Source organism: Fringilla coelebs (genome assembly GCF_963513975.1).
Source record: "Fringilla coelebs genome assembly, chromosome: Z".
Taxonomy (NCBI): Eukaryota; Metazoa; Chordata; class Aves; order Passeriformes; family Fringillidae; genus Fringilla; species Fringilla coelebs.
In genome coordinates this window covers 12,317,943-12,341,255 of record NC_140031.1, presented here as the reverse complement: position 1 = coordinate 12,341,255, position 23,313 = coordinate 12,317,943, and the positions used below count along the sequence as shown (strand labels likewise).

The window sequence follows — 23,313 nt, the reverse complement described above, 5'->3', positions numbered from 1 at the left end:
TAAAACACAGTCTCCGTTCCCATGATGGAAAGAGTCAGGAATAAAGTGAACAAGTCATATGGGAGAGGTATACACCATGGATATCAGAAATTGGAAAATACTAAAAATATTCCATAAAAATGAATGTCCTTAAGCTGAAATTAATTATCATTGAGTTTAAACTTCTTAGAAATCTTTGAAATACAGTCCTGCTAAACATCCTGCAAGGAAGATCCATGCATCACAAAAGGTAACCAGGAACTTAACATTTTGAAATGTACTTTCAAGTTTATACTGTATTAAAAGATTTCAGACTTTCTGCAAAGCAACTTTACTTACATCTAAGTACTGTTTTACTATACTCCTCTTCACTTCTTCTGTGATCTTGGAATTAGCCATATCACTCCGCAGAAAATCCAAAGTTTGTTTTGGATGGAAATGCACTCCTGTCTTCCTGTTTATAGCTTTATCATAAACTTTCGCAGATTCAGATGGAGAATATTTTTGAATTTTACTGTTTAAAGAAAACAAAAGAGAAGACCTTTAAAGGAAAGTCCAAAGTAATTTGACCAAAAATCTTTTAAAACCTCCAATATAAGTATTTCTCTTTGAATCGTTCCATACACAACAGAAAGCCTGGTAAGAAATCAAATAATTGCATTTTTTAAAGCTGAAGTTCAATGTAATAATTTTTTTTTTCTCCGTTACACAAATGTATTGCTTAAATAGGTAGTTACAATCAACTTAAACAAATGGAAAATTGTCACTTCATAACAAGTGTCCTATTATCTAAATAGCCTTACCTATCAGAGAATCCACAGAGGTTCTTTAGATGCTGTTTCAGCATCAAAAGTAATAATATGCCTTGGGAGACATTAGCAAATTCAATTAAAGGAGCTGAATTTTCAGGTAAACACTTCATCACTGCATTTATATCATTTTCTTCATCAGAATCTGAATCAGAGTCCACTCGTTTCCGTAACCTCCGAGGCTTAGAAGCTTCCTCCTCACTCTCACTCCCGCTACCACTGTTACTGTCACTCTCAGTCTCCTCCTCCGATGAAGGCTTTCTTTCCTTTTTTTTGTCTTTCACCATAGACTGCACAACAAACAAGTTAACACACATTCCAAAATTAGGATAAGTAATATCATGTATGCTCCTAAAATAATCTGTCCAAAATCATTACTACCTTAAATTAAAGAGAATTTGCTGAAGAATATTATTAATTTATAATTTGATAGTCTTAAAATTATTTATGGCAAAAATATACTGAAAAATTTATCCAACACCCAGATTTTCTTGCAAGGTGCATACAGAAGGAAATGAAGTAACAAGCACTCCCCTGCTATGTTGTCATTAAAAGACTGAAGTTCATTAGCAGTGACAGCAAAATACAGTAGAAGGCCAAATGCAATAAATCAGGAAGAAAATTCTGTTATTCTTTTACCTGAATATAATTTCTGTGTCTCATGGAGATTTCCATAAGTACTTTGGTGTCCAAGGTGGTTTTAAATCCTTGTCTCTAAAATTCTATGACACTAATTACTGACCAAAGTGATCATATTGATAATGAATTAATAATGATTAATAATAATCAGCTGCCCTATGCCTGGCAGTGTTCGAGGCCAGGCTGGGGGGAGCTCTGAGCGATCTGGTCTATTGGAAGGTGCCCCTGCCCATAAGACAGCATTGGAACACGGTGATCTTTAAGGTCCCTTCCAACCCTAGCCATTTTATGATTAGTTCTACAATTACTTGTAGATCTACAGATCTAATTCCACAAATGCATTATTACTGCACATAGTAACATTTTTCAGGATACAGACCTAAGCAGGATCTCATCCTTTTGGTGCTGGGCGCTACACACTGGTTCTCAACCTGAAGAATGTATTGTCTCTTTCTAGCAGATTAAAAATCAACTTTCGTAGGGTGAAAGTTTAAAGCACAGTACATTTCAGGCAGTGAACCTTCAGGCATCAACTCTGACTTGTGTTTATTAGTCAAATTGGACATTCTAGAAACTGCTTCCTGACAATTTGCACCTTCTACTGTAACAGCTGTTCAGGAAAGGAAGACATTGAAGTGTTTAAGAAGCAGAGGCCTCTCACTTACACGGTTGTGTGTTGCCATAACAACAGGTACTCTGTCATGATTCAGGTTCTTACCACTGCCTTAAGAAATACTGCCCACTCCTCTCTTGCAATAAACAATGTATTTTAAATCTCTCAGGCAACACAAATGCAACTGCCATCAGCTACTTGACAACAGAACAGTCTGCCAACTGGATTTTATTAGTAAAATTTTACAAACAACCACAACAAACTAGTATTCCTCAATGATTCCAGATTCATGTGCTTTCAGAGGCATACAATTAACTGTTATTCAGCCATATTGGGAAATTATATAAATTTGATCTCAAAATTCATCCTTATTTTTTAATAACATAAGCAGCAATATAAGTAGAGTTTTTGATTGGTGTCTACCAGATAAAGGTAAAAAGACAGTGTTGCTTGGTTTTTGACTATTGTTTACATGCCAAGTAATGCAACTGGTTCACACATTAATAATGGTACTGCATTCACTGAAAAATTGACCACATTATCGAGAAGCTTATGTTTCCACCACCATAAATACACTGAAATATAAATGCACATACCTCTTTAAATGACTGTAGTAGGTTGCTACCAGAAACTGATAGTGTAATGTCTATATGATGCATTATAAACAGTGGCTCTTCCTGTGTTTGGTAAGGAAAACAGGCTAGATTGTCTGCTATGTACAAAAGCATATTCACCTCTGTTTTCTGGAAGTTAAAGAAAAAATTACACATGAATACATGTAGAAATATCCTGGATTCATGTACTTCTGCAATGCTCCTAAGAATCTAGAGCAAAACAAATGACCACAAATTTTATTCTATATAGCCCCCATAAACCACTCTAAACAACTTCTATACATGCAAAATTTAGTAACACCTAAAGATATATTATTTCTAATTAGTCCAAACTGAGTATAGAAAGGTAGAAAGTGATGAAACATGCATTCTATTACACAGATAAATACCTTACATTGGAAAGCAAAAAAAGTACACTGGGGACAAAGCTATCAAAAATTATGTCATAAAAACACATCATAAAAGGAGAACTTAAGCTTTTAATGCTGCGTTTTAACTTCTTTTTAAGTGAAGGAAATGTGGTGCTTACTGCAGTATCATCAAAGAGGTTGAGTAAAGAAATTAGAAAGGCTCGTCTGTGTTGACGGTTCCCTCGAATCATGGAATAGAGGTGTGAACACAGTGCACTGGATGATTCATCATGTCTAAAACCTCTCACAGGATCTTTTGGGCAGGTATTAATTGCCTGCTGTACTTGGTAAGACATCTTCATACCAGCCACTGCTTTCATCTGAAATGGAAATATATCTCTTTTTATTCAAAATATTGCTTCCAAAGCAGTACAACTGAATACTTTTAAAGGGATGCTCATCTGAAATTCACATTAAAAACATGCTCTGAGGCAATACTACCTTTTGAGATGGTAAACAGATTTGAGCTGTCAAACAGAACCTATGACAGAGATCAGAATGTCTTGTGAACTGCTTTGACTGTAATTCTGCTAGGAGCATACAGCTAATCTGTTTACCCTCTATAGCCAGGTATTTAAATTTAAACAATTTTCAAGATCATGGAAATGTTTTCATACATGAACAGAATATTCTACAATGTGTATATGTTTGGTATCCCCTGTAGTGAAACCAATAACTGAATCTATATGACTACAATAGGACTAACAACAGAAAATTAGTATTTGGTTTTTTTTTTCATATATCAAATAATTTCTAGTTTATTTTACTCACTTCAATGGTCCTGCTCTAGTTTCAGAACAAACGGTTAGTCTAGTTAGGCTGCATAGCCAACTGTACTCATACTACCTCTGCTGCTGTTCAGCAAAGTTGTCTATGTGTCTAAACACTGTCTAAAATCCTAGCTGCCTAACACAGCAAATTTCAGCTGCTAGCCTTCATTTAATGGATAAGTTATCTGTTTGCATGCCACCAACAGTACAATGCTCCAAATGCACTAGGATACAAACAAAGAACGACATGTGTGAATTCCTACAACATAGTACACAGAGAGAATCTAGACTGGGATCTTCCAAAATATGGAGAATGTTGCAGCTTCGTTTCAGATCTTAAGCAGAACTGGCACTATGCCACAACTCCACATCCTCACACAGCCTTTAGTTTTTCTTTTCAGCAAGATTCATCAGATGTAAACAGCTTCCTATGCTGCTTCTGCATTTATAAAGCCTTGGTGCCCTGCACACTCTAATATATATATTCTAAGGACTTCTATTGACTGTTACATGGTGTTTTCTTCTCTAGTCCACTGATACACGAAAATCACTGCTAAACATTATGAAACACTTGTCCTTACCTCCTATCAAATTGAGGCTTTTAAACACTATTCAGTGTGGAAAATGTTAGTCTGAATCATAAATTAAAGGAAACTGTGGACTAGAAGAGACACTTCAAATTATATTATCCTTTCTGTTTTGTCAGGGGAGTCATCTTAACAACTGCTTAGTGTTATTATTTATTTTTTTACTTTATAGTCTTTTTCTGGAGCCGAAGCATATTCAAGTGTTAAACCAGTAGAGAACATCACAGTATTTTGCAAAATATTAAATCAGAATTACTTACGTGAATGAACCCAGCATATTTTTTGTCTATTTCCACCAACTGTTGGTCAGCTTTATTTCGCATAGAGGGCTCTGGATCTGTGCCCATAGCAATTAAGTATGGCACACACTTGAAAAACAAATGAAATGGTTATTCAGAGGCATTGTACCTCCTCTTTCTCAGTCTTTTTTCTTTATTTCTACTGCAGAAATTAGAATAGGAAGATCTATGCAACTTACTACCCTTTCTTCAAGTAAATAGAACAAAATACTACAAGACACCAGCATTCTAATGAAGTTGTGAGGTTTCAGGTAGTATTTCACTTTTTCCTCAAACTCTAAAGTAAATTTAAAATACAGACAATTGCATTTAAAAAAAAACCCAAAGAAACCCACTTATGACTGAACATGTGCAATGGTTGCAGCATCAAAAATTAATACACAACATTATGTAAGCAAAGAGTGATGGAGATGATGGTTGAAGATCTGATACTAACTGTGGAATTCCATAGTGCTTGGAGGATATGGGGACTGAGGTGGAAGCAAGCTGACACAGGGTAAAGAACTAAACAAAGAAAACATTTTGGCATATACCTCAAAGTTGTAACAGAATTATGCCCCAATGTACATATCTACATGCTCTTTAGGTACTGCCTGGGTTTTACATCTTAATCCAAAAACCAGATAATGAAGCATTTGGAATCTTGTGGGCTAACAACATAAAGCAGATTTCAAAATATGCCTTTTGTAAAGGCCTCTGGCTACAGTAAGAAACTGCTGTAACATAGGTAGAAGAGAAGACCTAGAAATTTATGTAGCAAATGCAAAAGCCTCTAAAAACATGAATAAAAAGGAGAGTCCCACCACAAAAGCCTATCATACCTGAACAGGATGGATGAGACCTTGGTTTAATGTCAGTGCAATGACATTTAGAGCAAAGTGGCGTACACTGGACTGGTTATGAAAGAAAGCCTCAAGGACCTGTTTGAGATATAGCTGCATGATGGAACTACTCATCCCTGAGGAAATATCACCCATTTCTTTCAGGTCTTCCTGTTTTGCTACTTTTTTCCCTGTAAAAAGGACAAAAGCAATAGCATACTCATCATAGTATAACTATTTATTTTGCCATCACTTGATATATGCTGATCTTTCACAATAATTACATATTTCTGCTGTCTTTTAGAACAGGTTTATGATCTCATGAAACACAGAACAGTCTAATGTATAAACATACATGAAAAAATAGACAAAATTTTAATTCAAATCTTAATTCCTTAATAAAGTATTTCTTAAAATGTTGTACTTATTATTTTTTATCTGCAAATTAAATTTAGAGGTTTTTTTGATAAAAAATATTATTACCATCATTACAGCAGTTATGAATTCTGGATTGCTTCCAGTATTTGTACATCTTGGAAGTAAATAATACATCTATGCATATACCTCTTTTTAAATCATTCTAAAATACTTTGGGTACAATACTACTGATCTGTTTACTATTTCAAGTGACTCAGCACAGATGTATAGTAACTGTATGCAACAAAGTCAGGTTTTGCAAGGCTCATGAGCACAGAAGAACTCAGCACTTACAGTCTCTGTCTGCCTGCTGCATACGTGTATCTTCCTCCTGCAAGTAGGTCTGGAGGTTTTTTAACACCTGGATTTTTAAGTTTACTGAACAGTTCTTATCTGAAAGAATGCTGTTGTACAGAGTCTTCACTTCTTGTTCAAACATTAAACTTGGGTGCTGTATAAATGCAAATCCTAAGAGTGGAGAAAAGAGGAAATGGTTTCTCATTATTTTAATATAGAAATTGCATTTCTGCTTTTTAGGTTCTTCAGAAGAAAGGTATGAAATTTATCTCCTCCCAACAGCATAGCTTTTTCCAGTCCAAATAGTATCACACTTCCATGTGGACATCACCCATTGCTAACAAGCAGTTGTGAGAGCCATGACAGTTCTATTAACACAACTCTGATGGAAAAATGGAGTGACCCAGGCACAGAAAGTTGTACAGGTCTGGAACCAGGTGGTTCCAGATGTAGTGGCCTGCATCTCAAGGACTAGGAGCTATCATAAGAATGAGAAAGAAATGTTACCAAAATTATCTGTTATTTTTCTAATACAGACATTCTAATACATCAAGAAACAAACATTTTGCTGCAACTGTAAAATGTGACTCATATAGATGTAGAGAAAATGTGGGAAAATTGATAAATACCGTGAGTATTTAAAATCATAATAGAAAAAATAGTCACCAGGGAACAGAACACAGTAAAATTTGTACCTCTTGCTGTCATTATTCATATGCCTACGGTAGTCTTCACTTGAAGATCATCTGAAGTGCTCCCAAGACTATGTGTTTTGGAAGACACACTATAGACACACTATAGAACAGTTCTTAGCTGTAGTCCTACCCTTGCCAATGAATTGGCTGTTCTTAAGTCTGTATTTAATAAAAACTTTTCTAAATTACTGGCAGTATATACCATTTTAGATAATGTATGTAGACTTAGAAATGCTGCTGACAAACTCTCATGGAGTATCTTAAAAAAACTGTAAGGGGAACATAACATGCTGATTTAATTTACATTTAACTAATTAATTGTTTTTAAGACTGTTTAGGAAAAGCAGACATTAAATGCATTTTCTATGACCACAAAAATTCAGATTTTAAATGGGCACATAGAAAAAATAGGAATATAAGAGAAAAATGGGGGAAAGAAATGAAAGCAAATAAAACCACACAAGAGCAACATATAAGAATAGCTGTAACAGAGGGAAGATTCAGTCAAGTTTTTAAAACAGGCTCCATACACACAAGATGACAGTATAAGTAAAGGCTAAGTCCAAGGCAAGCCCCCAGTGTGTTTCAGATCTCATTTCAGTCCCAAAATAAGAAGCAGAGAAGCAGGTGAGAGAAAGGGAAAAGAGAAGAAAAAGAAATTAGGGTGGTCTTTGGTGTATGTAGTATGATTGTGTGCTCTCTAAACAAGTGTATATTGATGTTTGTAACTTGGCCACCTCTGTGCAAAGTCCAATCCATTTCTTATGGGTAATTTTAAAAATGAAAAGCATGTGGATGTATCTGTAACAGCACATAAAACTTTTTCTTCCTTCACTTTAAGAAATCTAAACTACCAGTATTCTCAGGCATAAGAGGCTGTCATAGGAGATGAAGAAAGGCACCTGATGTATGTTTTTTTAAGGACTGAATTCTCAGAGACGCTGTCACACCATTTCTATTCACACCCTTGTTTTCAGTCTTAAGAATCTTTAGAGTAAGCACTGAACTTAGTTGAGTAAAATATTAACTATTAGGTACTTAAAAGTTTAGCTAAATTTACTAACAAGTTAATATCCTCAACTTGTTTTTCAAGTACACATCTGCAAGAGAAGCATAAGCATAATAATTAACATTAGGATTAGCCCTAATCCCTCAACAGCAGCGGCACTACCTGAGCCGAAGGCTAAAACTGCTGAATGTCTTTACTAAAGTGAAAGGCTGATAGGAAAGTACATTCTTCACATGACCCTTTTCACCATATATAAATGTTGAGTTATCTTGCTAGTCCTTTTCACTGTACTGCTGCTCACAAACATTGAATGAGTTCAACATCTTTGCTCAGTGACCAGACTGAAGTGGAAATTTGCACTGTCTACCACATCTCCATACATCCAACAGCTATCTTCAGAATCAGCACCTGGACAAAATCAATAGATCACTAAAACCAGTGATATTTTTACAGGCAGAAAAAAAAATCTGAATAACGACTACTGACAAAACACATCACAGTTTAGTCTATAATTTAGAAACATTTTTGGCAAATGTGACATACTCCATGAGCAGAGTAATAATGTCTATGATTAGGAATACAGACCCTACTCCACATGATATTCTGTAGAGTGCAATTAAACTGGACCGGACTATAGGTAAGAATCATCTACATTGACATAATGCCTAGAAAAAGTGCAAGTAGTCCAGAGAATCACAGCATTGCTAATGCAACTGAGGCAACTCCAATGCCATTAATCCTGCTCAACTGTCTTGAAATTGAATCTTCATTTCATATTCCATGAGAAACAGTCTTGATCCTTATCCTCAGAACCCCCCTAGCCTGTATTAGAGTAGGATATCTGAAAAGTCACCTAAAAAGCAACATAGAGAGGCAAAGTCTTGTCCACAGTTAAATCATACAATGGAGGCTCTCAGGCCTTGGAGACAATTTACTTTAAACCAAGCAATAACCATGAATTGAGCTCTTCCAGACACCAAGACCTATCTGCCCAAACAAGATTTCCTTGGATGCATGATTTCTGTCCCCAAGTCAATGGCAGTTCATCTTCTACTGCAAGTCACTGAAATGCCATACTAATCTCACAAAGGCCATCCAGCTACTATAAACAGCAGTTCCCTTGACGCCTTCAGAATGCCTGCTCCTAGCCCTAAAATGTTTCAAATTTTTCCATCCTTTTTCACCTTGTGGACTGAAAGCAAGGTTTGGAGTTACAGCATACTTGCAAGTGGAGTAAAAGAAATAGTGTCTTCATTACCTGGGAAATCTGCTGCCCTCTACAGCTTGGTCACACATCCAAAGGCATTCACTGTCAAAAGCACCCAGGCTACTGCAGACTTATGCAACTAGCAACGCTTTGACAGCTTTGCTATGACCAGTTCTCAAACAAAATATGCTGTAAGTTTTGATTTTAAGCAAACTCTACTGTGACTACACAAATATGTGATTTCCTACTGATATACATGAATTTCTACTAGAACAGAATAATAAAAAAATTAATATTTCTTACCAAGACCAATAATAGCTTTTGTCTGTACTTCTTCATCTGAATGCTTTGTAAAATACATCAGCAGTTCAAGGACTTTATCCTTAATGTTAACCTGGGCAAATTAAAACAAAATTAATAGCTATTTGAAGATGAAACAGATGTTTTTAATCTCTTATAGAAAACATATATATGAAAACGGAAAGGAGAAATACAACTTTACTGCACAGTCCTTGCAAAATCATGTATTTAAAAACCAGAAAGCTATACCATATGCATTATGGAAATATATATACCTTTGGTAGACTACGAATAATGTGCTTTCAAAATTAAGTGGAACATCCATTATATCTAAGATATTGAAAATAAATGAAAGTTATTTTACCTTACTGTTGCCCTTAAAATCTTCCTGATCAAAATCAAAATGCCGACACAGTGCTCCAACAGTGAAAAGTGATCTAAGGAGTGCTGGTTTATTGGCAGTAAGTATTGTACTGTTGGGGTCTTCTTGGTGTTGATTTTTTAACTTAGAAAGTGCACCTGCAGTAAAATAAAAGTTTTTATCACAGAGTTTAATTGTAGTGTATCCCTCAGATAAGACTTGTACTCAAAACTATAAAGTGACAATTACTTGTTATCATTTTGCTTACCATAGTATCTATTAAAACAGGCCCACACAAATTTATAGTTCTGGGTGACCTTATTCACAACAGCCCCAAGACAGCTCACACAGTGCTGAACAACCTAGGAGCAAGAAAGAGCAAATAAATTATCTACTTAGAAGTTTAACTTGAGATTATTGTGAAGTTATGCAGGAAAAAGCTATGCTGAACTAAAATTAACAATCCAACAGATATAATGTAATGTTCCTCCCTAGACTACTCAGAAAACCTACTCGAACTCATTAAATACAGCAAAACCACGTGGAAACCCTGGTAAACCCAGTACCCTGATTTTCATGACTCAAAAAGTTTCATCAAAAGTTATCTTCATAATCAAGACAAGACTGTCTTTAAACCAAAGTCACGTGAAATGGAATCAATAGAACAGCAGCAATTAAAAACTTACTGTCATGCCGTATTTGATGATGAGTTTCATGAGGTCCTCCTCAATAGTGGCAAGAAAGGTCTCACTTGGGTGCTCCATTAGCGGCACTACAAGCTCTAAGATTTTTGCAACATTGCAGATCACCATGAAATCATTCTGGGTCTGAAACATCAGCATTTATAGTATTTAATACTTCTGGCTGTGGATAAGCTATATGTCAGTACTATATGCACTGACAGTTAAAAACTCCAACATAATTAAGATATTTGGTAAACATCTAAAAGAATATTTATATACTTTACATCTGCTATTAAATTAAATATTGTTATGAAATCTGGTTCTATTTACTGCAGGCATTCTGAGGAAAAAAAGGCTGGATTAGCAGAATTACATCTCTTATTAAGGCTGTGTCTGACCTGAAAACCTTTGAATCTGATAATTTTCTGGAGTCTTACAAGAAATCTATGAACTCTTCCTGAGATGCACACTAGAGAAGACTCAACAACTGAAAACAAGGTATCAGCAACAAAATGAATTTATGCTATGACTTAATGCACCTTAAACAAAAGGTAATAATGTGCACAAATGTGGAAATTACAATTAAAATTACTACTAGTTTGCATTATCATGACTGTATGGAATCTATGGAAAACATCTAATAAAGAGACATGCTGCTAGAAATTGACTTTTGACAAATCCAGCTTGCTAATCAGGATAGTATAAATCCTGAATGTAGTACGAAGCTATTTGACATGTTTGAGCTGTCAGTGGTAATTCCATGATTCATCTCAACCATGTGTAAATACAAAACAAACCATTTGCAATCCACTAAATGAGCTTCAACAAGTAAATATTTAGATAAGTCTTTCCTATACTGTTTGTTCAGAAGCAGCTCTAAGAGCTTGTTATAAATGTGCCTGGAGAATGTGGAAGATGCCTCCAAAATGCCAGGCTGTATCTACAACCTAAGTTGGTAACAATTACCCCTTAAGCCTGCCCTGGGCAGCTCAGCCTGCCCTGCCACCCACTCATGCTCATCATCCTTGAGCAATGGATGCATGGTCCTGTCCTGCTCCTTTTAACCAGTCAGAGGGCCAGATCAAAATGGCAGAAACCACTGCAAAGATTCAGAGGCCTGACTGGGGGAGGGTTACAGTGTTAGAGCACTCTACAATGTCTTACAGGGGAATACAAGAACACTAGAGCTAGAGAAATGAGAAATGAAGTCTAGGAAAGGATGAAATAAGATTTTTTTCTTCTCATATATTTGCTATATATTAGATCACTCTATCTTATGGAACCTCATCCTTAAATCTTAAAATTCATATGTTAAACATTAACTACTTTTAAGACTGTGACTAGAAACTAAAGCAATTCTAAGAAACTATTTCCTAAAGGGAGAAAAACTGGGAAAGAGGCAGCACAGGTTTCAGTTTCATTTGGCTGCAAAATATGGAGGTCGAATGTGAGTGAGAACATCTTAAAAGCTAGAAGGGATCTTCAAAAGGATGTAGTAACTTCCAAAGCTATGATGCTCATGAAAAAACTCCACAATTTTAAATTTACTTTTCCTACCTCAAATTTCATCAAGTATACAAGACAGATGTTCATTTTCATGCTCAATTATCTAGGGAAAAGACTGATTGTCTCTACTTACACTACATTTAGTGGTCAGGTATGGCTGCATGGTCATGGCATGTTTGACCATTAGCTGGGGCCTTATTTTGCTGAATAAGAACAAAGTGGTTATGCAAGCAACCAAGCGACCGGAATTCACACCTTTATTGTCAGAATCTGGAAAAGATTAGAAAACACAGAAAGAACAGTAAGACCAACTACTGTTTAAGCAATGAAAAACATATGGCCTAAACACTGTTTGAGTATCTCTTTCACTGCATCTCTTTAAAGATCAAAATAGAATGTTCTTATTAGAAACGGGAACATACTGTGTTAACATTTATATGTGACTACAAAAGACTTGAAAAAAGAAGCAATGATGCATCAAAGACATCACCAGTTTTTATACTCCTTACTGTAAATGTTAGATTAGCCCAGCCAATGATTCCTATTACAAATATAGAACTACTAATGTAAATACAATTTTCCATAATAGTTTTGGTTTTAGTGATCTGGAAGTTTGAACCAGCTATTTTAAAAGTAGTTCTATGCTAGTGAAGATTAGGGAAGTTTTATTATTTTACAGTACTTTAAATTTCATCAGTTAAGAACAATGATTTATTACGATCAGCTTTTAACAGGAATTCCAGAACAGTAACTTTTTGCAATGAAGTGATTTCAACAACTGTTATAGTATCATTAAAAAAAAAAATCAAAGGTTTTTAGCTGAATTTTAAATAATATTACCTGATAAAGATTCTTCATATTTAAGAATGTGCTCGACCAAATTGTCAACAAGTTGAGTACAGGCTTTCTTCACAGGTTTATATGAGGCATCCTCTTCTGACTTCAACAGCTACAGCAGATGAAACAGAAAATGGTTTTGTGTTAAAGCTGCATTAATTTGCATAGAGTATATGCTGGTTTTATAACAATTACTACAGATACACAAGGATTTCAGACTACAAAAGTATTTAATTCTCCATAAACTTAGATGGTGAAGAAAAAATTACAGGAAGTAAAAAAGCAATATAAGAAAAGAAAAAGTAACTGTAATAAAAATCCATAGTAGCTCTCCTTATTTTTTTGCATCGGGATGAAAGCTGCTTTATGCTTAATGAAATAATGCAGAAACTAGCAGGAGTTAGAAGATTTTGAAAATGCTTAGAGAAATAAAGTGCAAATTCAAAACACTAATTTTTGACACTAAGCTAAAATACCAAATGAGGATCTAACATAGCTGTATATCAACACTTTATTTAAACTTTTTACACATGAGTTTGGGTACTAATATTGAGTTCATGAAGACTCTTCTAGTGTCTAAGAAGGACTGAGACCATATTACAGCCTTTTCTTCAGAGAAGAGGCTCTTATTGAAGAGATTTTTATTTACTTGATAACCTATTTTCATGACACTCCTGGCAAGAGAGGAATCAAAGGATTTTCTTGCTTGAAAATTAACCAGGGCATGCAAGAAGTAGAGAATGATAAAACAGGTTAAGAGATATAAACAAACCAAGCTCAATTCTTAGAAATATTAGTATTAGATATAAATAGAATATAATGCAGAATTAACTTATACTCTGAAGATTCACTGCTTCCATAAATTGTGTAAAAATACATTGAATGTGAAAATACACTTATCTACTGTTTAAAATAACCTGACATCACAAGATACCTTACTTCAGAATTAAGTATCTTAACTGTGGACTTTGTGTTATGTGAGTCGTTACTGAAGAACTAATGAAATTAAGCAAACAAATGATACTCCTCCCAAAATCAAGAAGCAAAGTATTTTTAATAGATCACTTGCAAAACCAGAAACTAATGCCAAAGAAAACTGCACCGAGGAGGATAGAAAAAAAGGTCAGATGTTAAAGAGCAAGAATTGAATTTGTCTCTTGTAGGACTATTGTTGGAGTTCCCACTGTGTGTGTTTTAGAAGCAAAAGGAACACTAAAATTCTAACAATGATTGTACTATACATTCAAAATTCATTACTTACATTTTGAAGAAGCTGTTCAAACCAATCATACCCTGTATCTCTACAAGCTGCAACCTATAAGAATTTTTGAGAATAAACTGGTTAATAAATAAGGCATCTGAGGAAAATTATTTCAATATAGATATCATCTCAAAAGACCAGCACACATGCATAGATTTCTATATGCATTAAGAACAATGGAGACCAGAAACTATCTTCTGTATTTGAAAAATAGCTCCCACCATTTCAGTGACTCTAGAATTTGTATTTCATACAACACAAAGCCTACGTGATTTACCGGAGACTGCTGTCCCTAGTGCAAGATAAGCTTCCATTTTGTAGAAAATTTTGCACAAATTTATGTATAAATATAATTCTGACACTTTGAAAGTGGACATGCATGTGTATCTTAGAACCAAAAGATCTCAAGCTGGAAGGAATCCACAGGGTTCATCAAGTCCCACCCTGGGCCTGCACAGGACATCCCAAGGGTCACAGAGCATCTTTTCAGCACAGTGGTTTTATACAATGTATTTATACAATGCAAATTAGAACATTTTTATCTAAAATAGATTTTGTTCTTTTGGAGATATGCTATTTAATTTGCTGCTCCTAAATACTAAGATACAACTATGCAGACACCAGTTTACTCTGAGTAAAAACATGACCCTGTATTTATTAAAACAGTTTATTAACTTTCCCAAATAAAGGTTATGGATTGTTAGAGGAAAATCTTCTTTTAAGAGACAAGTTCTTAGGTAGGCTTAACTATAGGCTACTAGCAATTCCTGTAGAATGTTTCATACAATAGAAATTGGTTGTGTTTTAACTGAACAAGTACTTAATAGAATCTGAATATAGTCTGGTCACAGTTATTATTGCCAGCACATTAGTGAGCATTTAAGATTTCCTACAGCCTGCTCAATCACATGAATATTTTTGGCGCACATTTTATGCCAGGAAATATAAAAAGGGAAACCGTTTGACATATTATTGTGTTAAAAAAATATACTGATAATGTTCCTAAGATACTAAAATCAAAACTGAATTTTGCACACAACTCAAATTGGTTTAACATACCACATCAGTGATGTTTAGTATTTTCCTCGTCATCGCTTCTTTGTCATGGTGTGGAGTTGGAGTAAACCAGAGCTTCTGGAATGTCTCATTTACTAATTTCTGAAGGAAATTAAAATATTAGCAGAAATAAATAAACTTACACTAGTATTATTTCTAATACATCCATAGAACAGATGTGCTCATGATCTGTGCCTTTTCATAAGGAATTATGAAAATGAGACTGTAGTAGGAAATGTTATCTGAGACAGACCCAGATCTACTATGACAGAACTTACACTGATCTCATGCCAAACTTCAGCAAAATAAAACAATGGGAACTGATGCTACAGAAAATAAAGTTACCACCTTCCTGCATTAATTGATATTCCTCAGAAAAACACAGCTGAGAAGCTGACAACTGAACAAACAATCCTTACAGCAGAACTGCAGCAGCAGTGGTAGGTTCCTTTAGTTTACAAAACAGCTGTGACAAGGTGGGAAAGAGAGAGAAGCCAAGTCTCTACACTCAAATACAGGAACTATGTTACCTTCCAATGTTTTTGAAGGAAGGACAATATAGAATAGAATGCAAGTGAATTAAAATTATTCCAAAATTACTTCTCTTTCTTGGAACTGTTAAAAGCACATTGAAATTTATGCCTCCTTTTTTATTATTGTTAGAAAGGTAAGAGGAAGGAGGGGAAAGAACACGCTCATTCTCCCTTTCCAGCAACACCTTGGCTCTAGCTGTTCATCTGCTTGCTGATCAAGAGTCTTCTCAGAAAGCCACTTTACATTAATGTACCTCGAGGTAAAAATATCTGCGTCAGCTTTAAAATGTTTAAATTTTACTGAAAGTGTGATACAAAATTACAACAGCTGTGTCCCTAATTACTCAACAATTTTTAAATTATTTTGTCAAATTAAACAAAATAATCATTGTCAGCTTTAGGATTTAACACATTTTGTGCCCTTTGTGCAAATACACACTGCACAAAGGGTAGAGTATGAGCACATAAGAAACATTTCAGGGGGATTAACTGCCTCACTGAACATTAGCACAGATTAATTAATTACACATGGCATATATTAATGTCAAGTAGTTAATTTTTACTTAAAACTATTGATTTGCAGAAATCAAAGTTTTGTATGCCAATTTCACTTGTTAGAAAAGAGAAGCAAGAGAAGAAAAGAGAAAAGACTTGCAAGAAGAAAAAAAAAATCTCTGGAAAATATTTAAAATATTTTGATTGTCAGCAAGAAGATACAGAAAATAGAGCATAGAAAAGAAAGAAGTCAGAGAGAATTACAGACAGGTAAAATATCAGCTCCTAAAAATTCATAATTCATAAATATCACAAAGGAGAAATGAAATACTTTTTTAATTTTGTCAAAATAGGGAAACACTAAAGTAACAATAATTAAAATTCTGAAGGATATGTTTCATGCTACCTTAATGCCTTCTTCATCATTGACTCTCCGAATCATTTTCACACACATTTCTGTAATTTTGGGAAAGGTTGGTTGCTCAATGCAGATATCCCTAAGTATTTTTATGACTCTTTTTCTGACACTGATACCAGTATCCTGTGAAGAGAAAATAATTTCACTCTTGAAAACAAATCAGAAACATTAATTTATGTTCTATATTAATTAATATTTGAAGATCACCTAATTTGACTTGCAAAATTTATTTAGAAAAGGCAACTAAAATCTTATGGAATTCATTTATATAAAAGCTCAGCATAACTTGTTCTAAAGGTTCTGGCTGAGGTCCCAGAATGCTGAAACACTTTCTCCATCTATACCCTCCCATCTAAGAGCTCATAATGTTGCAATCCACTTATTTACTCAAGAACTTACAAGCCAGATATGGTGATGCTTTAGCTACTTTATTGGAACACACAAGACTCCCTATAGATTTGGATAGTATTACTTTAAGCCTTTGGATAAAGCTTATGGATAAGATACATGCAGGCAGTCATTTCCATTTTACTAGGCTTCATTTAAGGAGATAGATGAGGAGCTTCACTTCATATCACAGTGCTCAGAATCTGTTGAACCTGAATGTCATGTCCAAATGCTTTCTGTAGTATTGTATGCACATGACCTACTTCTCTCCAAAAGCCTTCACAAACTTGTTTTATCATGTAACTATAGCAAATGTGTAGTACTTGACTAAAATCTTGATGTGGATACTAGAAGTTAACGCTATCCGACAATTAAATTAACATTGAACACCTCGACAAAAACCCCACTTCTTTGTAAAAAAACTAATAAACCTTTCAATACACTAAAAATAGCATAGAAAAGTTGCCCTCAATGATCCATATTTCAGACTTCAAATATGCAGCAAAATTCCTTATTTCACTTTGTCCTGGTTAAAGCTAGGGCAGAGTTAATTTCTTCTCAGTAGCTGTTACAGTGCTGTGTTTCAGATTCAGAATGAGAATGGTGTTGACAACACACTGATGTTCTGGTTTCAGCTGTCGTGTTTATCCAAGTCAAGGACTTTTTTCCCATCCTTGTCTCATGTTCTGCCAATGAGGAGGTAGGCAAAAGAAACTGGGAAGGAGCATACCAGGACAGGTGAGCTGGCCAAAGGGATACTCCATACCACAGAATGTCATGCCTGGTATATAAATTAGGGGGAGTTATTAGAAAGCATAGCCAATCCAGGTTTGGGAACAGGGGCTCTGGTATGGGTCAGCAGACAGTGAGCAACTGCTTTGTGCATCAATGGTTTGTTTCCTTTCTATTATCATTATTTATAATTTTATTGCATTTTACTTTGTTTTCAATTATTAAATAGTCTTATCTCAACATGTAAATTTTACTGCAATCCCTCTGGCTCATTCCACCAGGGTGGGGGTAAGAGACACAGGGGTGGAGTGAGGAGCTGCATGATGTGCACTAAACTTCTACTTGGGCTTAAGCCATGTCACAGCTAATTTGAGCAATAATTATGGAGTCAAAAGGAACATAGCTCTGGTCCTGATGCTGTATGACTTTCTGTAGAAGTTCATCTTTCAACATAATAAAGCTTCCCTAGAAGCAAGTGGTGCATTTTACAAGGTTGTCCTTAAAATCATGATGCCTCACCATTCAAACAATTCCAATTTATTAAACAGGCTCACTTAAAAGCAAATTTTTCAATGCCACTTATTTTACCATAAATACCACAAGTCACCATACCAATATTCTTTCAATCAGCATGTCGTAATACTGCTCAGCAAGCTGAGGACGACAGAGCACAAATCGGCCAAGCAGCTCCACAGCTGCTTCTCGTACACTAGTGGAGTTATCCATTAGGCGCCCATGAACTCCTCGCTGCATATCCAGCTAAAAAAAAAAGATGAAACAAAGATTCAGAATAAGAAATAAAAATTTATTTTAAGGGTGATATGTGCATGGTAGATATTTTCTTTTTTACCCTGGCTAGAATGCTGGGGTCTACAGCAACAACCTCAGACAAACACTTCATGGCTTTTGTTCGAACAGCAATTGCATTTTCACCAAGTACACGCAGAATCTAGAAGAGAACAAAAACAAAGATTCAGTTGTTTTGGGAAGGTACCAAATAATAATTATGAGCCCAATAACAAACAAATAATATTACTAAAATAGTAATAACTAAAAGTTGAGTTTATCTTCTCAGAGAATAAAAAGGTGCTTATAAGTGATGTTTCACGGCATTGAAAACCAAACATGGATGTTTACCATGATTTTCTACTTTTCTAAAATTGGTTATAAGATTCTTAAATTTAAATTCCACTTTTGTCATTCAGTTGTGGCTTTCGCCATGGTTCTTTTAACAGCAAAGTTGGACAAGGGCACTCTAAGAATGGCTCTGTAGGCAGATCAATTTAAGTAGTGCAACCTAAATTACTATTGAATTTCCAACATGTCACTGTGCCAGTGTTAGTGCCCTTCTCCCAGAAAAAGCAAGAAACTACTAGCAGGTTCCAAAGTGACAGCAATGTGCACTGCAATCAACCAAATTAAGCTCAATTTCATGTGTTAATCTTACCAAAGGAATAAGCATCTTACAGAAGCAATGAAAATTATTTCAGCACTTTGTAATCATCCTCTTACTGAGCGTGTACAGTGATTCAGCCATAACCATACACGAAGAAATAAAATAATGTGCGCACATAATAACATAGAAAACACATGCAAGAAAACAAAACCTAATCACTTTTGCCATCAACACAGAATATGAAAGCACATAGTGTTATCATGGTCTGTAAATACCTCTGCTCAACAATGGACAGATAATAATATATGCCTGTGAAAGTGCTTGGAATCAGAATGCAACTGTGTCTCGCTATACTAAGACTTCCAGTCACAGTTTACCTGTGTCAAATAAATATCGAAGCTCTGGGCAAACGGCCTCATAGAGGCCAAGTAGCGAACAATCAAACATGCATCTTCATAGTCCACAGTATCAGAATTCATCCTGAAATAAATTCCATGCGTTAATCAGGACATGTTCACAAAAAAATTATTTAAAGCATCAAATGCATGGCCAATAAAGAAGAAAGTGGTACTGAAACATACTTTAATGTGCTGAACTGAGATGGAGCAGTTTTAATGATGCTGCGAAGAAACTTTTTGCGACTTTCTGCTCTATGCATGATTTGTCCTGTGGTCTCAACATCTTTTGCGTGATGAGTTCCTTCAGATGAATCCTCATCCTTCTGAGATTTAATTGCTTTTTCTGTCTCCATAGTTGTATCACGGAACCACTGAGCTACATAAAACTTCCGAGAAAACTGGAGAAATAGAGCAGGATGAACAGAAAACAAAACCAACAGACACAGAAAAAGAAAATTTAGGAGATTTATAATGAAATTTAGGGAATCAAATGCATCAACATTATTTAGGAAAACAGAATTAACAGTATATATTAGGGTGACAATTTACCTGAAGCACTAATATATAGAATCAAAAATAATTTTCTTCAGTACATGTTACTGAAATTATTTATATACATTCCTGATGAAAGAAAGCTGAAATTTACCACTAATGATGCATCAATTTCCGTGTTCTCATCCAGATAATCTAGTAAAGCCTTTTGCAGCTGTTGAATTTCATCATCTCCTCCTGAAACCTGTTAGAAGTAGAAAGATGGTTATAAAGAAGACTATTGCACAGTCATAATTACCATCTGAAAATCTGCATGCCCACATATAAAATACCTTGAAGTCAGTTGTTTGCATAATTATACAGCATTACTAATTTTTTACCAATTAGTTACAAAGTAGAAAAACATTAAGATCAGAATAAGAGTGGTTTTAAAACAGACTGACTGATTTGGTAAGTTTCCTTTCTGTGATCTTGCATGACAACCCTCTGTCACAGAAAAATAAAAAAAGGGTGAAATCCAGAAAACACCTTTATTTCCTCAATATTACACTGAAACACCCAGATCCTAGCAGTTGCTGATGTTACAGCAGAAAATGGTATTATTCTTTTACCCCAAAATGAATGAGTTCAAGAGTTAAAAGCACGCCTACAAGACATATAATACTGATTAGGTTTATATATACATACATATATATATAAAAAACACCCTGATGCATAAATTGTGAGTAGAAATTCTGGCCTTTGACAAACCTGAAATTGTGTAGATAACCGGCTTAATATAAGGGGGGCTTGATGCTTAACTGCCCAACTACTAGCAAACAAATAAAAATCCCAGAACAAACAAAGAAACTGTGAATCCTTTAAAAATAATATTCAGTAATCAAAATCAAAGTAGAAGAATAATTTTTGGCTTTAAATTCTCCAGCCAGAAAAGAAATTTTCTTTGTCAGCAATGAAACTTCTAACTTAAAACCATCTTCAATTCTGTACTAACAGCATTGACTGAGAATCTCGATACATGTGCAGCATGTAACATAGCTTGCAAACATCAGCAAGCAGAGAAAAGTAACATTAACAAGTCTAAAACATCTGTGTATCAAGAGATAAACTAACGAAAAGCATGCACAAGTGTTCAAATAAACCGGACAATCTATTTCTAAAAAAAGATACTGTTTGAAAATGTCAAAAGAGAATAGATTTTCCTCTAAAACCTATTCTATGAATCATGGGTGCAAACTATAGCAGGGAGCACTATATGCATTTATCAATCATTGACTAATATCATTGTAATGATATCAGAATGCAGAAGAAAATATCCAACAGAAGTATTCAATTTAGCAGGGAAGAAAAGAAAGAAAAATCTGCAGAGTTGTGAGCCAATTTCTGAATAATTAGCTCATAATTTAAGTTTCTGATGACAACAGCAAATGGATTTCTTATTTTCTTGCCATTTGACCAGGAAAGTGAAGGTCAGCTGTACTGTACACATTGCTCTTCTCTTACAACTTTATAAGTAACACAACAGTCTACCCTGATTGATGGTACTGTATAGAACACACTTTCCACAATGCATGTATGGTACTGTCTACCATTACTAATGTTAAGTTTCCTGAGAAACTGAAAAAAAAAGTTTTAACACTTAATTGCCCAAAGCAATTTTATTTTATGCAGATGCCAATGTCTTGCAGCTTCCTGATCCTGTAAAAACCCAAAACCAAACAGAAAAATTCAGGTCACTGCGCAGGTATATATCTTTCTAGAATATTTTTCAATACTACTACAACTTCTGAGGATAAGAAAAGAGAAAAGGATTCTTCTGAAATACTTTCTCACTAAGTATAATGTACAATTGTCAGAATCACTGTCAACAGAGGAGAATTATAATCCCTTATCACACTAAAGTATAAATTATCTTATGCCATGGACATAAAGATTTGACACTGTATGTTGTAGAACATTCTAATAAAAAGAAACTATGGGAAGAATCAGCCTCATAAAGGAGGAGAGAACTTGCACTCTTTAATTCAATGCCTGAAAAGTATAGAAGTTTTTCCTTCAATATAAATTTAACGGTCATTATAAAGTATGTGTAATAGATCTGTATTCTTTTCAGGGAAGAGAAAGGGAAATTCTGACAAAAGTTAGTTCAGAAAGAAATGTATAGAGTCCATAAGAAAAATGCAAGCCCTCGTTTATAAAAGGGAACATGAGATTTTCTCATATTATGTATTGTATAGAGCTCAAATGTATACCCCGCTTTAGCATATGTTGCCACTCCTGCAGATTTTGAGCAGCATTAGCAGAAATCCAAACATGGGCTCTTTAATGAAAGAATTCACCTGGTTTGGTTTTGGTGGGGGAGGGGGCTACAGGGGTGGCTTCTGAGAGAAGCTGCCAGAAGCTTCTTCAATGTCCAGCAGAGCCAGTCCCCGGTGGCTCCAAAGATGGAGGTGCTGCTGGCCAAGGCTGGGCCAATTTGAAATGATGTAATGTCTCTGTGATAATGTATTTTAGAAGAAAGAACAAAAAACTTATTGTTCAGATGTAATTGTGACCAGAGCAGAGTGGGGTGAGAACATGTGAAAGAACAGTCCTACAGATATAAGGGTCAGTGAAGGAGGAGGGGAAGGAAATGCTCCAGGCATTGGAACTGAGATTCCTCTCAGTTCCTTCTCTGCAGCCCCTGGAGGAGCCACCCCAGAGCAGGTGGGTGCCTGAAGGAGGCTGTGAGCCCGTGGCAGAGCTGTGGGAAGAGGGCCCTGCTCCCAGGCTGGAGCAGCCTGTCCCTGAAGGACTGCACCCCACAGAAGGGTGACCCAGTGCTGCAGGGTTTGAGGGGTGCTGCTGCCCACGGGATGGACTCCCACTGCAGAAAGCTGCAGGGAGCTGCTGGCCATGAGACGGAGCCGTGCTGGAGGAGTTCATGGAGAACTGTCTCCCTCAGGAGGGGCCCTGCGGCGCAGCAGGGGAATGGCTCCTCTCCCTCAGCAGCGAGAGCAGCCTCGGGGATGAACTGACCACAGCCCCCATTCCCTGTCTCCTGGCACTGCTGGGGTAGGAAGTAGATGGAAGGAAGGAATAGGGTGGGAAAGGTGTTCCTAAGGGACACCTTTTAAGTTCTCATTATCCAGATCTGATTGTGTTAGTAATAAATTCACTTCATATCTCTAAGTTGAGCCTTTTTTGGCTCTGCTGGTATTTGGTGAGTGATCTGTCCTGGTCCTTATCTCAATCCATGGACCCTTCCTTACATTTTCTCTCCTCTGTGTACCTGCAGAGAGGAGTCACAGCA

At 35.6% G+C, this 23,313-nt stretch overlaps 1 protein-coding gene across 7 annotated transcripts in view; it reads right to left on the bottom strand.

The window, feature by feature from the left end:
• The window catches only part of NIPBL (NIPBL cohesin loading factor), a 151,909-nt gene that overhangs the window by 3,516 nt on the left and 125,080 nt on the right, over positions 1 to 23,313 (bottom strand). For all 7 annotated transcript variants that reach the window (XM_084225499.1, XM_084225500.1, XM_084225505.1 and 4 more), the window contains 21 exons: positions 20,176 to 20,265; positions 19,713 to 19,927; positions 19,509 to 19,611; positions 18,586 to 18,684; positions 18,348 to 18,494; positions 16,605 to 16,739; positions 15,174 to 15,272; positions 14,115 to 14,168; positions 12,857 to 12,965; positions 12,150 to 12,286; positions 10,514 to 10,654; positions 10,096 to 10,189; positions 9,831 to 9,985; positions 9,470 to 9,560; positions 6,253 to 6,426; positions 5,542 to 5,732; positions 4,682 to 4,789; positions 3,184 to 3,384; positions 2,637 to 2,783; positions 783 to 1,078; positions 319 to 493 (listed from right to left, as the gene is read on the bottom strand). In XM_084225499.1, the coding sequence (XP_084081625.1) occupies positions 319 to 493; positions 783 to 1,078; positions 2,637 to 2,783; positions 3,184 to 3,384; positions 4,682 to 4,789; positions 5,542 to 5,732; positions 6,253 to 6,426; positions 9,470 to 9,560; positions 9,831 to 9,985; positions 10,096 to 10,189; positions 10,514 to 10,654; positions 12,150 to 12,286; positions 12,857 to 12,965; positions 14,115 to 14,168; positions 15,174 to 15,272; positions 16,605 to 16,739; positions 18,348 to 18,494; positions 18,586 to 18,684; positions 19,509 to 19,611; positions 19,713 to 19,927; positions 20,176 to 20,265 (2,961 nt within the window). The remainder of the gene's footprint in view (positions 1 to 318; positions 494 to 782; positions 1,079 to 2,636; positions 2,784 to 3,183; positions 3,385 to 4,681; positions 4,790 to 5,541; positions 5,733 to 6,252; positions 6,427 to 9,469; positions 9,561 to 9,830; positions 9,986 to 10,095; positions 10,190 to 10,513; positions 10,655 to 12,149; positions 12,287 to 12,856; positions 12,966 to 14,114; positions 14,169 to 15,173; positions 15,273 to 16,604; positions 16,740 to 18,347; positions 18,495 to 18,585; positions 18,685 to 19,508; positions 19,612 to 19,712; positions 19,928 to 20,175; positions 20,266 to 23,313) is intronic.